Source organism: Montipora capricornis, chromosome 8 (assembly GCF_036669925.1).
Source record: "Montipora capricornis isolate CH-2021 chromosome 8, ASM3666992v2, whole genome shotgun sequence".
NCBI classification, from domain to species: Eukaryota; Metazoa; Cnidaria; class Anthozoa; order Scleractinia; family Acroporidae; genus Montipora; species Montipora capricornis.
The window spans coordinates 47,480,703-47,498,056 of NC_090890.1; the positions used below are offsets into that span (position 1 = coordinate 47,480,703).

At 39.2% G+C, this 17,354-nt stretch overlaps 1 protein-coding gene across 2 annotated transcripts in view; it reads right to left on the reverse strand.

Moving 5' to 3' along the window:
* LOC138060282 (myosin heavy chain, striated muscle-like) overlaps positions 1-17,354 on the reverse strand; it is a 55,761-nt gene that overhangs the window by 31,566 nt on the left and 6,841 nt on the right. For both annotated transcript variants that reach the window (XM_068906023.1, XM_068906024.1), the window contains exons 4-20: positions 17,107-17,206; positions 16,405-16,500; positions 15,736-15,799; positions 15,527-15,625; positions 13,970-14,076; positions 12,628-12,766; positions 11,610-11,728; positions 10,859-11,008; positions 10,587-10,757; positions 9,130-9,436; positions 8,984-9,036; positions 8,105-8,310; positions 6,984-7,104; positions 5,722-5,858; positions 4,767-4,848; positions 972-1,031; positions 1-16 (exon numbers count right to left, since the gene is read on the reverse strand). The exon at positions 1-16 is cut by the window's left edge and continues 98 nt beyond it. In XM_068906023.1, coding sequence (XP_068762124.1) covers positions 1-16; positions 972-1,031; positions 4,767-4,848; positions 5,722-5,858; positions 6,984-7,104; positions 8,105-8,310; positions 8,984-9,036; positions 9,130-9,436; positions 10,587-10,757; positions 10,859-11,008; positions 11,610-11,728; positions 12,628-12,766; positions 13,970-14,076; positions 15,527-15,625; positions 15,736-15,799; positions 16,405-16,500; positions 17,107-17,206 — 2,027 coding nt within the window. The remainder of the gene's footprint in view (positions 17-971; positions 1,032-4,766; positions 4,849-5,721; positions 5,859-6,983; positions 7,105-8,104; positions 8,311-8,983; positions 9,037-9,129; positions 9,437-10,586; positions 10,758-10,858; positions 11,009-11,609; positions 11,729-12,627; positions 12,767-13,969; positions 14,077-15,526; positions 15,626-15,735; positions 15,800-16,404; positions 16,501-17,106; positions 17,207-17,354) is intronic.

The window sequence follows — 17,354 nt, forward strand, 5'->3', positions numbered from 1 at the left end:
CCTGAAGTTTCTTGAGCTGAAATTAAAGAGATGCCAAAATCGTTAACAGAAAAATTGCAATAAACTGACCTACATCAAAGGCCTCCTGTCTGCAATAGTTCGTAAAGTTCAACACTTCATAAAACCCTGTTTGACGTTAGCCTTAAATTGACTTCTGTTTGTTAAGAAAGCAAAACATTTCCGATAAATAATGATACGGTTGACATACTGTTTTCCTTTGGGCAAACAAACCACCAAAACGTGTGATAAAAGTAATGATTATTTTTCCAAGCACTGATACGGATGGCTAATCTCAGAGATCAACCTGATATGTGTTCCAACATTTAGGATGTCCAGACTACCAACAACTCGACCCAACGCCTGCACATCAAGGTTTAGTCTATTTTTCGACATCTGATTTCATCGCTCGCTTCAGTGTTTGCGCAACTATAGAAGACTTTGAATGCGAAATTCCATCACGAGTTTGAGTGAAGATCCTGTAAAAGGACTTGTATTGCCCTTTGACTTCGAATAAAGTTAGCGAGGCAAGAGCTGGGCACACTTGAAACCCATCGGAATATTTTACCCAAAAAGCATCAAATTCGGGGCAAAATTTAAGCAAAGAAATCATCGGGTGAAACGTCTGCTTTAAAAGGGAGATATCACAAAAACGAAAACCAGAAAAGCACACGCTAAGGAACAGTTTACAGAAACAAAAGATGATCGTTTCACTCGTCTCGAACAAAGCCTTTCCACTTTGCAACATTTCCACTAAAAATAAAAAACAGCGGTCTTCAACGTCTAAATTTTTCGTATTGTCTCCCCAAACTTGGGTAGGGAGGGGCCGGTTGCTCGAAGCCTGGTTAGCGCTAACCATGCTTCGAGCAACCAGGGCCTGGTATCACTGAGTCATTTGATATTTGGAGAAAATAATAGCCAAACTATAATGGGAGGGGGGGGGGGGGGGGTGGGGATTATCGTGACATACTTACCTCTTCTGCCTTTTCCCTCATCTCCTCGTCAGCACGAGCAATGTTCAACAAAGGTTTCACCTAGAAATACAAAAAAATGCAAGAAAAAAATTGTCATCGCCACACCTCCGGAGCGTATTAATAGGGAGCTTACGAAACGAGGACGACGACGGCTACGAGGACTTTATTTAAAAATACAAGTTCGCGTTATTCATATCACTACGAAACTATTTCATGTCGTTTCGTGTTAAAAATGTGTAGTAACTGTCGAGGAATTATACTGGTGTGATTGGGTTGGAAGCGTAGAGAGAGAACTGAAAATTCATCGTCATGTGCTAACGTCTTCCACAGAACCTTGAATTTGGTCATTTCACGTCGTCATTTAGCAGATGACGACAAAGAAATGCACCAAAATGTAAAACGCACGTGCAGAGCGTGCAGAACCATTGTTTTTGCTCACTAAACCTATTGTTTTGTAGCGTCGTCGTTGCCATCGGCGTCGTCATTTCGTAAGCTCCCTAAAGCAACGACGACGGCGACGGCAACGAGAACGTAATCTCAAAATATAAATTCAGGTTATAGCCATTTGTGAAAATGCCAGCTGCTTGCTTTGGAAAGCCGATCGTTTAACATGTTTTCAAGCTAATTAAAAGAAACACGTCTGTGAAGTTTGACGACTTAAATCCTTTCCGTTCTTGAAATAAAAAGGGAATCGAATTGTGACACACGAAAATGGCCCGTAAAGTTTCGGGCCCCAGGCCCGGGTTGCTCGCTAACCAGCGTTAAATACCATGGAAACCTATTGGTTTTGATACCTCTTAACCAACGGCTCAGCGGGCTTCGAGCAAGCGGCCCCAGTTTGTTCTTTCCGGGACGGGATTAGAGTCAACAAAACCCGAAAACGTCACCGCAAGATATTTCTCGATTATTCAGTCTCGTTCTCATCGTCCAATGCGGGCGAATTATCCAAAAAATAAATTGGTACGAGCGGTTTCAGAGTAAAAACATGGGGAAAAGGGGTGTAGACTTTCATAAACCGGACAAAAATGGCAGAGGACAAAACAACCATTGTTATTCCCAATAGGCCTTGCCAATTATGTTTCGCTTCGTTCTTTCGTTTTGTGGACATTAATTATTTCGGATCCGGTATATGAAAGGCCAGCAGGGACAAGGTTCACGTTTGTTTGCTCACGTTGTCGTAAAACTTCTAATTTTGTGATTTCACACCTTTGTTATGCAGAGTGCCACAGATATAAATTATGTCCTAAAATGGGTACAGCACGTGAGCGCGATTATTCTTCCGCTTTTAACCACTGACTGGATATTATTATGGACTTTCAGACCTACAACGGCGACTTCGACGAAAACGCTCAAACGGCAACTTTGCACTATCGTTAATTAAGTCTTTCGCGATTTGTCCACCTCTTTTACGTCGTACAATGTTATCGAGGTATCCTAAAAAATAGGTACGAGAGGATTTAGAGCGAAGGGCCATTTCCGAGTTGCTGTTTGTCTCTAAGGGAAATGAGTTTGATTTGCATAAGAATAAGCAACTCATTTCCATTTGAATGGTCGTGGACCAGGACTCGCTTTGAGAATGAAAGAATCTGTGTTTAATAGTGCTTACGTTGTCGTCAAAACTTCAAATTTGGAGGACTCGCTTTGAGAATAAAAGAATCTGTGTTTAATAGTGCTTACGTTGTCGTCAAAACTTCAAATTTGGTGATACCACGTCGTCCTTACGCAGATTACACCAAAAAATAGGGAGTTTAAGAAACGACGACGGCTACCGCGACGACAAGGCCACAAAACATCAATATTAGGGCCGTTTATACGAGAGAAAATAAGCTGCGGCTAACTCTGGCCGCGGCTTGCGTAAGCCGCTAAAGGAACTATTTATACGAGTATAAACTCCCCGGCCAGGATAAGCCGCGGCTTGAGAAAGCCGTGAACGTAGATTTTGTACCATTTATACGGGGTGTTCGCGGCTTACGTAAGCCGCGGCCAGAGTTAGCCGCGGCTTATTTTCTCTCGTATAAACGGCCCTAATATTGGTTAAAGGAGGAAAGAAAATCGTGCTCACGTCACAACGTGAGATCACCAAATTTGAGGTTTTAAGGACAACGTGAGTGTACAAATGCGAATCTTTCATTCTATATTTTTACTCTGAAACCGCTCGTATAAATTCAGTTTTAGGATAATTCGGCCACATTCCACGAAGTGAACGAGATTAAATAACCGCGAAAGAATTACGATTGTGCGAAGTTACATTTTGAAGTGACGTTTTCGCCGCTGTCGCCGTAGTTGAATGAAATGCGTGCTGCACGATTAGTTTTCCTATTTCAACCAATGATGTTGTTGACTTGTGGCGTTGTTGTTGTTGTCGCCGTCGTCGTTTCTCGAACTCCCTGTTATTGGTTAAAAGAGAAAACGTGATCGTTCGAGATCGTGCTGCACGTGCGGCAGCCATTTTTGTTGATTTCCTCTGCCGGCTTTACAACACAACAACGCGACGACACCAAATTCAGATTTTGACGAAACCGCGAGTATTCAATTAGTCCGGAAAATACAAAACAAATAATACAATTGGTGGTCAAGCCAGGCTGGGAGCCCAAAGAATCTGCTGACAAACCTTAAGACTTCGCCGCCTCTGTCAGCTTGACAGTAGCTCCCCGAATTGTGTGAGAAAATAGCTTAGCGTCACGTTTAGGGTGAAAGGCAAACGCCAGACTAAAACTTGTTGATGTGAAACTTGAACTTATCAATGAAGTAATTTATATAAATGTCAAGTAGTCATCTTTTTTTTTCCGCTTTCTGTCTACTTCATCTTTGAATGCTAATTGCGAGTGCCACAAATTGTGAATCGGTTTTTTTTCTCTCTCTGTCGTACTTCAAAACCGCTCATACCAACCCAGCCACAGGATACTTAACCAATATTGTACAACATCAACAAGATTGAACAATCGCGAAATACTTATGACAGCGTTAAGTTGCAGTTGAAGTGACCTTTCTGTTGCCGGCGCTGTTGTCGTGTCAAAGAAGCTATTGCTTTTCATTGTTCAGAGACAAAAATGACAGGATGTAGTCAAAGCTCACTTTTCTGAACAGTCTGAGTTACTAGGTAAACAGAAGATGCAAACAAGCTACAATAGTCCGCAGAGCATCCACTACATGAATAAAAGAATGGCGGTCGCAACATTGACTTTGCCGATTTAATGCTTGAAAGGGTGACTTTCGCTCGAAAAAGCTATTGAGGGCAATATCTTGTCCGAGGTGAGAGGCTGGTCTTTAGAACTGGTTTGAGGTAAATGTTCGCCAAATGCAGAGATTGTTTTCATTGAGTGTAAAAACTAATTACTAGCTTATTTGTGCGCCATTAGTTTTTTGAACCAATCTACTTTGTAATTGGTTAAAAAAGTCTTCCACTGAAAAGCAACAAAACTAACTTATGCCCCGTTCACACGAAACCTAACCATGTCTTAAACATGTTTAGTTAAACACGGTTTCAAAGTGTTTTTTTTTTTAAATCATGAATACTGATTTTGTCAACCACAAATTTAGCACACTTCAAAGCATATATTGAAACTCATCTGAGTCTGATGTAAAAGTCCTGTAACTGATTTTCCTTTCGTTAAACCTAGTTTAATTAAACATGTCTTGTTGATGTGAATAGATACCTTCAAATCTTTAAACTTTGTTAACCATTTTTTTTTAACGGCGCTTAAAGACAGGGCCATTTCTGATTAGCTTGGTTGATCATCTCTGTTTTGATCTCTTCCATAATAGTGTATTTGCGATACAGTTTAAGGTGCTTACCTTTGTGTAGAGCTTCCACCAAGACCAGTTTCTTAGGAACAGATACTTTCTCACATTGCGTTGGATGACAGCAACTCCAATTCTAAGGGAGGATTATTGAAAGGAGTAATGTATGCGTTGTCATTCTAACACCGTGCAGTAAAATTATCTGATCAAACTAACGGACTGTGAGTCAACGAGTGCCAAAATGGAAGTCAAGATTTTTTCGTCCTTTAGCCATTTTCGAGTTCACTTCCACTACCTCTTCAAAACAATTTTCTAATAGGGAGCTTTAGCAACGACAACGGCGACGGCAAGGAGAACGTCACAAATTTGCATATTTAGTGGGCAAAAACAATAGCTTTGCACGCCCTGCACGCGCGTTTTTAATTTTTGTCCATTTCTTTGCCGTCGTCAGCAAAGCAACAACGTGAAATTACCAAGTTTGAGGTGTTATGGAGAACGTCAGCACCTGGAGATAAATTTTCATTTTTCTCCCCTAAATTAAGCGCCGCTCGTAACAGTTTCATTCCTGAGGGACTGAAACACCTTTGTCATATTAAAAGGCTTGGAATAGTCGCGAAGTGATCGCAATAACGTGGATTTATGTTTTTACATGACGTTCTCGTTCCCGTTCCTGTCGTCGTTGCTAAAGCTCCCTAATGTCTCCGATCGCACGGAAATTACCCCCGTTATTGTAAATGATTATTTACATTAGGCTTAACAGGAGACTTGTATTCCAAGCGCGTTCTTACTTGCATGAAAAGTAGAAGGGCTAACGAAAACACTTAAACTCGTTTTGAAAAAGAGGCTCATCGTTGAACAGCCTCGCCTTCAGTTTCAAAGGTCATGTCGGCGAAGGTCACGGTCGAGGCTCTTTATTGCACGTTACCTTACCTCATTTACCATAAAACCGAGTGTAGTTTATGTATGTACAAAACAAAACTTTGCCAAAAGTCAGAAGTGTGGATTTTACCTCTGGTCACACATTTTGCGGTACTCTTTACGCATTAGATAACCCTTGCAGTAAGCTTGGAACATGGAAATTATTTTGGCGAGTCTTTCGTCTCTCATGTCTTCCAACTCTCCCAAGACACCGGCTCTGAAGAATACCTGGAAAGCAGCAGCAAAGTCACGGTGAGCAAACATAACTGGGAGAATCCGTTTTAAATGGAATTATCCAACATAGCGGATCGAGGTCGAATCGAGGCGAGTTTTGACACAGGACAGAGAAAAGATGGGTCTTTTAGCAGGGAAAGAAAGACGAAAGACAGAAGTGATCTTCGTTGTGATTCGGACAATTTAAGCAATAGACCCTATCCGTATTCTCAGTATTGGACTGGAAATAGCTTGCAAAGAAGGTTAATGCGGGGGAATATATTAAAAAGTATTTGCATTTGTGAAAAGATTCCCTCGCATTAGCCTCCACTGAAATGAACAATGAAAGCAAATCAAGTCAAATGTTGGTTTTTGAGGAGAGGGGAAACCGGAGTACCCGTTACAGTTATGATTAGTTTCTGCCGTCTGAGAGGTTTTCACGCCCATTCTGACACTAACGCCCCAACTACTTTTGCCACTGATTGTAGCTGGATTTCTCAGGTGTCTCTTAGAGTATCTAAGAGAAAATAGGCCATTTTACAGTTGTTTGCTCAGCGACCAAGCCTATGAATGGCTGCGAGGCTGCCGGTGACCTTGCATTGATACAGACCTCACTGCTTTTATCATGTAAATTGTGTGGTTGTAACGCTAATTAGTCCATATTAACATTACAAAAGCATGAAGGTTTGTATCAAAACAGGGTCACCGGCAGCCTCGCTTCCATTGTTAGGCCTGGTAACTTAGCCACAACTGTAAAATGGTCTACTGCTTAATTTGTCCGGATAAATTCGGGGATCACGCCTCTCTTTTCGTCTAAAACCTGCACTCCAAATATATATACATTAATTTTATCAGAATGGAATGCTGGTCCAAAGTTGATCAAAGGAAGGACCATTTCTAGTTGATGCGAGGTATCCCTTGGGAAATCGGTTATTACTCATAGCAACTTTGAGCACCACCATAGTTGACACTGAACACACACACAAACACTCACAAATTGAAAAAAAAAAATCTAAAATAAGAGTCATTGTTGGCCAGTTTTTAAAGAAAATATTCTTCATTTTGCAATTGACATCCCCAGTGATCAACTCCCCAGTTAAGAGTTTCTCCTACAAAGTAGGATTCATTACACAACAATACCTTGCTCGATCCAACCCTGTAGGAAGCCTTCTCTAACTGGATGGCGTCCAGGAGTTTCTCACAGGCCTTTTTCCCATCAACGAATCCACCAGCAACAGCAGTGGGTGCCAAGATCTGGTATCTGAAATGGAATAACAAACAATATGTCTACACTTTGCGATAAAAGGGCTGGTTTGATAGAAGTGTTTGACAACAGGACAGGACTTAACCAGGAAAACACTCAATGGCAATATTTAAATTAGGTCACTTTTCAGTCAGCGTTAGACAAAGCCTTGGTTTCACGAGACATTATCATGATTTTCTATGGATTTCACTGATGTGCAAAACCTAGAAAAAAGTGGGTTTTTTGGAAGTTTTTCGGTACTGGTGCCAATGGATTTAAGGATGGCCAATAAAATCCGCTGAACAAGTTATCAAACATTGATAACTTTACGGAATTGATAGTGCTATTGACCTTTTAACAACTAAGGTCTCAAGTAACTCTACTCAAAGTGTGTTATAAGTCAGCTTACAGGCCTAGTGGCCCATCAGGCCAGAGCTTATCCCCGGTTCCTGTTGCATGAATGGATGGGATGCTAGTCCATCGCAGGGTTACCCCCAGCATTTCGCTGGTAGGTACCCATTTATACACCTGGGTGGAGAGAGGCACCATGAGAGTAAAGTGTCTTGCCCAAGAACACAACACAATGTCCCCAGCCAGGTCCCGAACCCGGACCATTCGCTACGAAGTCAAGCACACTAACCATGAGGCCACTGCACCTCCCACAAAAAGTGCGTTATACTGGTCTGTAATTCAATGAAATACAGTATTCAGTACAAGTAACGGTACACAACATATGCATCTACATTTCCATGCTTGTTTTGTTGGGTGAGATGAAAACAGCCACAGGTAGACTTTGTAAGTCAACATTTCCCCCACCCACCTAACCCACATAACAAAACGATTACTACGGTATGGACTACATGTACATGTACTGTAGAAGTAACAACCCCTACTGTTAACAGACAGCACGGGGGTTCTTTTCAGTACCAAGTTAGATAAATTACCAAAGGTAACAGGTGTTGCATAACGGAGGCTACGGGTGACTCTCCTAGCAGTAAATGCATGTTTCCATACCCACCTCTGACGGAATTCCTGGAAGGGAACTCTGTTAGGGAAGCCTTTGCGACAGATACGGATTCCCTCCAGCACACCATTACATCTAAGCTGGTGCAAGACCAGGCTTGACTCGATCACACCTGCCTTCTTATGCTCATTAGGAACAATGCAGCGTACAAAATGTGGGCATGTGCTATAAAGTGTGTCCATGAGCCGTCCCAGAGATTCCTAAAGATACAAGATTAACTTGAGCTCATTCCAAAAAAACTACCTATAAAGCTGGCTTATCCTAAACTCTGTATTACATTAGTTAATAAGGGGCTGTAGAAATAGCAGCCATCGGTGGTATTTTGTAGTTCAGCTATCTCGCCAAATAGCAAAAAAAGGAAATGGCACTTAACTTCCAAAATGAACTGCTATTACACAATAAAATTAGTGCAGCCAATAAGACAAAAAAGAGGCCAAAAAATTTGGCTTCGACTTGTGAAATTTCATTAACCAAAGTGCAACTGAAATGCGGCAAAAGTTCAACGACAAACTGAGTATCCTTGAGGCTTTTGTGTTTTGTCATATTAAAAAACACTAACTTTTTTTGGGTAAAACACACAATTTATTTGAAATTGAAATTAACGTTTAGTTTCACCAGCACAACCGAAACATCACATTTCACCTAAGAAAGTTATTGTTTTCTATGCATCCAGTTACAGTAATTTTATTTGTTGAAATATGTTGCACTCCCGTTCAATTTTTGGTTTCACCACCAATGTGGTGGAGAGTCACACATAAGGCCAGACCATTATGTAATCACGCAAGGCATACCCATAACAAATTATCATCACTTTCTCACTGTCACTTTGCATGCTAAGAACCACTGGAAAATGGCTGAACAGCCACTGTATACCTTGTGTTTGCTGCTGACAGTCTGGAAACTGCCTCCCTTTCCTCTGGCGTGTGCTGAACAGAAAGATATATAATTAACCCACAGGGCATAACAACACATGGCATAAATAATCAGCACTTTAGTTTTACAATACAGGTGGTGCTTACATTCTGTGGCATAATCCTTGAAAAGGTTGGCAATGAATGGGTCACTTGACTTGGCGAACAGTCCCGCAACAGCCTCATTGATTGGATCTTTGTTCTTGTCCAACCAGCCATCCACATTGTAGCCTACAGTGCCAGCATAGTGAGCTACTTCAAAGTGGTAGTTGACTGCGCTTTTGCCAGTGATTCTTGGCTTGGCATATTTGGGATGCTTGCCTTCGTGGTTGTTGTGCATTTTTTGCAAGAAGGTCATGTCTGTCGCCTTGGGAACAATGCACTCTTCTTCCAGAATAGCAAAAACTCCCATTGGCTGAAACAGCAAAGCACAATAATAATTATTGTATTTTAAGGCATATTTTGGTTAAGATTTGACTGCCAAACAATGTACATGACAATGATGATGTTCAGTTTACTTTTTATTGTTCTTTTTACATGCTTTTAATTTGATGTTAATTAGGTAATACAGAGGCCACCTAAAAACACTGACAGTACACTGTATGTCCAGAAATGGACCTAATTAGGTGCATGCCAAATTTTGACATCCAACACCAGGTGTTCCCGTAAGTCAAAACTTTCGCTACTTATTTCCAACAATAAGGAAACGGTAAAGGTTAAAGTGCTACTATGATCAACTTTTCTTTCCCTTGAGTTTTTAGGTTTACCATATAGAATTCCAGGAAAGATTACAAACGCCGTTTACCGTTTGGAAATATGTGCAGTGGTTCCAGAGATTTTGAAAAATGTGTGAAATATGCAAATGAGATGATTGATGACGTCATTCACTCAACCCAGTATAAAATCATGTATATAAATGGAGCTATCTCGGTCAATTTGCATCAGAGACCATTGAAACTTGGTAGGCTAATAGTTCTACAGGCAACACACTTTCAGCTGTAAAGAAATTGGTTCCCATGACAACTCACTCTTTTCCAGTTCCCTCCAACCTTATTTCAATATTTTGGTGATCCTAAGCTAGAAAAACATTTAACAAGGTCACAAACTCAACCTAACATATTTACATGCTTGCAGGATCATGCCGATGAGGACCAATGGCAAATCTCAAAATAGAACGCCAAAAGTGGCCAGCAAACCCTTTAAAATCAGGGAGGTCTGGAACCCAGTATGTTGCCATGGTAACAAAACTGGTATGCGCGTAATGTGGAGCACATTTACTAGACTCTTCCTGCAAAGAATCAAGCATTTTTATACATGTTTGCCGAGATATCTTTTGTCATCATATTTGATCAAAATGCGGTTGAGTTTATGACGTCATCACTAGGCTAATTTGCATATTTTAAAAACGAATATCTCTGGAACAAAACGAGATATTTGAAAATAGTAAACAGCATTCTACTTCTCGTACAGACTACAAGATTATGTCTTAAAATGGCTTAGATAGGAAATATGCGAATTTTGTCATAGTAGGGTAAGGTAGCTTAGGGTAAATGCAGCAAATTTACCTTTTCAATGAGTTCAATGGTGGGAAGCAAGTCAAGGCCAAAGTTGATGAAATCCCACTCGATGCCTTCACGTTTGTACTCTTCCTGCTCCAGGACAAACATGTGGTGGTTGAAGAACTGCTGTAGTTTCTCATTGGTCAAGTTGATACAAAGCTGCTCAAAGGTGTTGAACTAGAAAACAGCAGACGGTAAAGCCACACAGTCAATTATTATCATCAAGCAACTTGTGCAACCTACATGACATTGTGTATCTGTTACAACTTGCATCTCACCTGAAAGATCTCAAAACCAGCAATGTCCAGCACACCGATGAAAAAGGCACGCCTTTCCTTGGTCTCTAAAGTTTTGTTGATTCTATCAACAAGCCACAAAAACATCCTCTCGTAGATACACTTGCTGAGAGCACCGATGGAATAGGTTACCTGAGTAAAGCATTCAATACATTGTAAACATTCAAGAAGTTTAAAATGTTTACTAACATGCATTCATTTTACAATGAGATCTACATTTCTCGACACGACCTTAACTGTTATGTATTCACGTATAATTGGACACAAATACTTTCTACAAATAGACTTAAAACTTCTCAATAAGTAAACCAAAATAATGCTCTGAGCATTGGCACACGGTGGCAGTTCGGGAGTCAATCATATATCATCATTATCATCATCATCACATCTTTATTTACCTTCTGATTTTAGAGTAGCTTGATGTAGCTAGAATCTCTGAGCATTTACCTTCCCAACCATGATATCCCATAGCCCTACACTGTACTCTTTGCAAATGGTGTGTGGGTTTGTTTCCATCCCACAGGATTATGAACATTATAAAGGCTTGTGAGACGGGGCCTACAATGCATATTGTCCTTATCCAAGAAGAGTGGAGAATCTAACCATTTGCAGATATTTCATTACAAGGGCAGTACTTTCTCCTCAGTTATTCAAAGCCCGTGCCATGCATCCAATGGGTTAACAAAATCTTCAAACAGTGGAAAATTCACTTTTACTTGAATTTTGTAATCACCTGTTGGAGATTTCTGCCCTGGTTTACAAACTCACGACCAACTTTGATTCGTGGCTTAACAATGGACTTTCCAAAGTCTGTTTGTGAAATTGCCAGCAAGAATGACACTTTATCCAGGTCTAAAAGAAAGGGGAAAAATAGTTTTGTCACCAAAGCAACAAAATTTACTGCTACCATGACAGCAAATTTCCTAGCGAGTAAAAATTCTGTCATTCTGTCAAAGACACAATTCGCTGAAAATCAGTTCGTTCTCAAATTTGTTTTTGTATCCACTGTGAATAATTCTTGAATAAGAGCAAACGGTAACTTAATGATAATTATCGTTCAAAGTTTTTGTAAAAGTACTGTATCATCAATATACAATACAATAACTTTATACTGATTGGTCATTCTGAACAGTGCATGCAGAGCTGAAGAACTCGTGGCATTCTAAACATAGAAAGATACCCGCAAAGGTTGACTCATAGGGCTTGTAAGGGAGAGGCAAAGCTCCTACTCATGGCCTCCTGGACAATCAGTTATATGGCCGTGATAACAAACGAAGATAAAGAAAGTCAATTTGTTTAGTTTCTGTCAACGTGTTTGAAACTCAGAGATGAAGAAATGCATCAAGTTACAGTGAAAAGAAGTATGAAAGCATTGAAATTCTTTTAACTTGGGGGTGTGATTTGAGCCTACAATGGAGCAAAGTCTTTAAAAGGTCTAAAGTCATTTTTATCTGGGATCTCGATTAGATGACTAGTTCGGGATACCGGGGTATTTGTTCCATATCAGGGAGAGTTGGCAAACCAGTAACTGCATTTGCCTTGATGGCTAATAACATTTATAAAGAATCAACATGACAATTTGGTATTGCTTCTTTGAGAAGCATACATATCAAAAACTCGTGCTTCATGCTTCATCACAGTATCCAAACCCCTCAAAACAATGACAGCACTCGGCTCTTCGTCTGGTTCTCAGTGTTTGAATACCCTGGTGAAGCACTTGCAGTTGTTTCTGATTACTTTTCGCATTTTACCTTTGGGGTCGGCCACTTCTGCTTGTTCCTCTCTGGGCCTCTGTTTAAATTTGGAGTTACCCCAGTGAAGGCATGCAGCACAGATTTTATACATTGCAAACTTTTCTTCTTCCGTGAACCCCAGCACATTTGCAGCTTCCTGTAAAAAGAAAATTTGTACAGTAAAAAACCATCAGCTCTTTAAAAACATAAACATCCTCTCAAAAACTATGTCGTCTTTAGTAATTATTCTTTCCCTACCAAGAATGCCATGCATAGATTTAATTTCACCAAAGCAGGAGTGATGACCCCATTGATTCACTGTATCTTCATTTGAGTGAAGTAATCCTTGCACTTTGCCACACAATTGAATGTCTAGCAAAGTGCGAGACTGATTACTTCTCTCATTCGTCTATAACCTGCACTTCAAATATAAATTCATTTCATTTCATTTCATTTCATTTAAATGTTGAAGTTTAACATTGCACTACGAGATAAGCATTATGACACCTTCATGGGCCATTTAAAGCCACCATTGGCTTGAAAGCAAATCCAAGTTAGAGTGAATTTGAAAAAAGACCTTGTACTTCAGGAGAGTTAATGCTTTGAAAACAGGGATGAAGTAAATTAGGAATTAATAGTAACAATAATCATAACCATCACCTTTATTTGAACAAGGAAAGGAAAGGAACCTTTTTTTAAGGGTCTAGGGACACTGTAAACTGAAATCAACAATTAAGGGAGATCAAGTCAAATGTTGGTTTTCGAGGAGACTGGAAAACTGGAGTACTTACCCGGAGAAAAACCTCCGGGTGCTGAGTAGAGAACCAACAAACTCAACCCACATATGATGCCGAGTCTGGGAATTAATTAAAACCAGACCACATTTGGTGGGAGTCAAGTGCTGTCACCACTGCGCCATCCCGGCACCCCAAGGAAAACGCATCCACAATACAGTTACCTAATTACATATAGGCCCTGAAGCTAAATAACAGGAAACTTCAACCCACAACAGGCTTGAGGTCTGGGAATTGATCCAAGGCACGTTGGAAGACAAATGCCTTATCCCTGCACTAACTCTGCCTCCCATGATATTCCATTTTAGCCTTGTAACTAGTGCCTTAGCCTTAATCTTTCCCACTTGAGAGTGAGACTTGTAGGTTTCACACTAGCAAATGCCAGTCTATTTTACTCCCGCGAAGATATGGGGTGCCATTAACACACATAGCGTAAGGTAAATAAAATACGAAGCTTTCCACTTACCTTTGGTTTGATTGTTACTTTGCCTTTTTTTTCTTAGTTTTTTACTTATAAGTTGGGAAATTTTTGAAATAAAAATTAAATGCACAAATTTTTTACCTACCTCTGTAACATTGAATTCCTCAACGTCATTGATTCCATCAGCCTTTTCTGCACCTTTCTTGAGGATTTCATAGTCACCAGACTTTGTCGACTCAATGAGAAGTTTATCTGAATCGAAGTTATAAAATTAGTACGCAATTTTCACAAAGTGAACTGGAAGTAACAGATTTTTAAAATTAATTTTAATTAGTAGTTAAGACAAGTGAAGTGAAGTGACGTGAATCTATTAGTCTCTCCCCTAAGGGCTTTGTAGGACTAATTTACAATGCTTTGTGGCAGACATTAGCCAGAATGCTTGTTGCACAGTTTACAATTAATTTTTTTTAGGAAGTGAAAGATGCCCCGTCCAGTTGTCTTGATTAACTTTGTGAGGAGTTTAGCGCACATGCATGTAAAGGGAAACTTGACAACAAATTAAAATTTAAATTCATGCTTAACACTGTATAATATTCAGATTTATTTATATACTCGATTATTGCATTTCTGATTGATCAATGACAAATGCAATGATGAGTGTGAAAGAAGTTATAAGAGTGTGATATGGAAGTTGCTATGGAAACAGAAATGGAGTTATTTTGTGGACTATATAATAAATAAATAATTAAATAATTATTGCATGAATTAAGTTGCTTGTGCATTTCAAGATTTATGGGCACATCAGTGATGTTTTGAAAGTTCTCAAATTGCACTTGTCAAATTTCAAAACATTGCTTAGTTGTGGAATGTGACCTGTGTTTCAGACCCAACTCATTGAACGAACATTCCAACAAGTTGCCAGCAGTTAAACAGAATTAATTAATTCATTCATCGTTTTCCACTCAGTCTCAAAAAGCAACTAACACACAAATGTTGAACAGAGTTAAACCCTGTTAATTAATTAATCATCAGCTTAAGGGTTGAAAGTTGAAAGTTGAAAGTGTACAGGTAAACAGGAGGGCTATTTTATTTGAAAATCAGCAGAAACAGCTTAAAGGGACAATGAGGCTGGGTACTTGCCAGAACAAAGTTACTGTTAACTGCAGGCAATTAAATTTGTTTACTATTCCATTATTATAGCATTTTAAATACCATATTTGGTCAAGAGAATACACAAAATATGTGAAGCTAATACACTGTAGTGTCCCCTTGCTTGCATTTTTCCTTTCCCTGTTGCTTGTACAATTTGTGACATTACTTACTATGCATCTCGGTAAATAGAGCAGTTTTCAATTGAGTGTCGAAAGTAATTAGTGAATTACTTTGGTTTATGATTACTTCACTCAGTGACTGGTTCAAAGTTCTCGCGCCATTTTTTCAACCATGCAATCAGAAGTGAAACCAAAACCAATTGCGGCTCGCGCGTGCAAATTTTCCCGCGCTTTGTGTCCGCTACTTGTAATTACTTCGAGTTTTGATCGGTTTACTGGATTGTCTCCGAACTTTTTGATTGGCCAAAGTAATTATTTTGGTTTTGGTTTTACGACACTAAATTGAAAACTGCTCTATCAGTGCATATTATAATGTTAAACCATTCATTCAATAAGCTAAGGTATATATATAAACATAAAATTCAACTAACCATGATACTGCTTCCCGGCACCATACAAAAGCTGATAAAAAATGTGGTAATTTCTTTCACCCTCTAGTTGAAAAACCACTCGTGACTTTTCCAGCAAATCTGAGAAAAAGAGAAAAATATTTACCATGATGGTAACTTTCAGTTGTAATCTAACCAGTAGGGTATGGCATATCTTTCTACCACAACAAACAAATTTGGAATCATCATACATGATTCAATATCTGCTCCTGCAAGCTTTCCCTGAGGTCCAAAGTGGCAACGGATGAATTTTCCCTAGAGGAAAGAGAAGGAAAGGTTGAGCATTCTAACTGAGACTGAATACCAAGTCCATAATTCACTTACTGTGCCTTAATTGCTTAATTATGTAGACTACCGAAGTTCAAATTCCAGCCAACTGTTTCATTTTTCATTCTTTCCAATGTACATGTCAAATTGAGCATTACAACTGGCTGTGTTTGATCAAGTTTCTTTGGTGCATTCTGAACAATCTTGTAACTATGGCAGCAAATATGATAGACAACAGTAAAATACCAAACTGTTGATTTCATGTGAGCAAGTTAATGAATGCAAAAAATCAGTCTGCAAAATGAAAATATTCCAATACCATTTTTCACAAAATTTGTTAAAAAAAATAGTATTGGAATATTCGTGTATTTAGATTATCTGACATTTACGATATTAAATATTTTGGTCTTTCAAGGTCACATGTCATTAAAGTACTCATTACAAACTTATTTTCAAAAGTTGAGTTTTTTAATAATTACATATTTAATGATGAACACGTTGACTTTGCTTTTGCTGAGCTGTTGATCTACATGTTTATAAATGCAGTGAGACAGTGATGCAATAAAAGTCTGTACTTTATTCCGTGTACTCACAAATCTGGAGGAGTTGTTATTCCTCAGCGTCTTGGCATTACCATAGGCTTCCAGAATTGGATTTGCTTGTACAACCTGGTCTTCCAGTGAGCCTCCCTGTAGACAACGTACAATTACATGATATCAGCATTGACAACATAAAACATAAACATGTGCTTATGTAGTACAACGTACCACAGAACAAAAGTCGTGAAAAACAGTAGTATGGGCGCCAGGGGAATTTTCTTCCAAGGAACAAGACAACAGTACGCAAGATGAAGGTAATGACCAAGGACTGAAGAAAAAATGTCGCCTAAGGACCGCCTAGAGCTCTAAATTACAAATGTGACAACTGCCAAGTGCACAATGGTGACCAAATCAAGAGATTACACCAGCTTGCAATTGGTCACAGCACCCTGGATACCAATATTAAGGTTTTAATAATAATAATAATAATAATAATAATAATAACAATAACAAATAAAGATACTTTTAATTAATAGATTTCTCACAATAACAGCTAATAACAATCGATTCGCAAAAAGTGGTTGAAAGTAATAACAATAACAATAACAATAATATTTAACAATAACAATAACAATAACAGCATCAGCAGAGCTGATGTGGTCGTACTTTTTAGTAAGTACATGTGAATAACGCATTGAACATCTACACCAGTTTTGTTGAGTTAGGAATTCATAGTTAGAAGTCGTTGCAGCTCACCCCGTCCTTGTGATCTCCAGGTTTGGTTTGTCCAGACACATGGGCCAAATACTGGATAACTTTCTTTGTGTTCTCGGTCTTTCCTGCACCAGACTCTCCACTGTCAACAAATCAGGAAAGCATTTTGTCGCCATCAAAGCAAATTTTATGCATAGTGAAGCAACGAAAGTAAATAAACACGTAACTTTGACAACGAATTTACCACAACTGTGCACGTTCAGAGCAGAAAACAAATCATATATCATGTA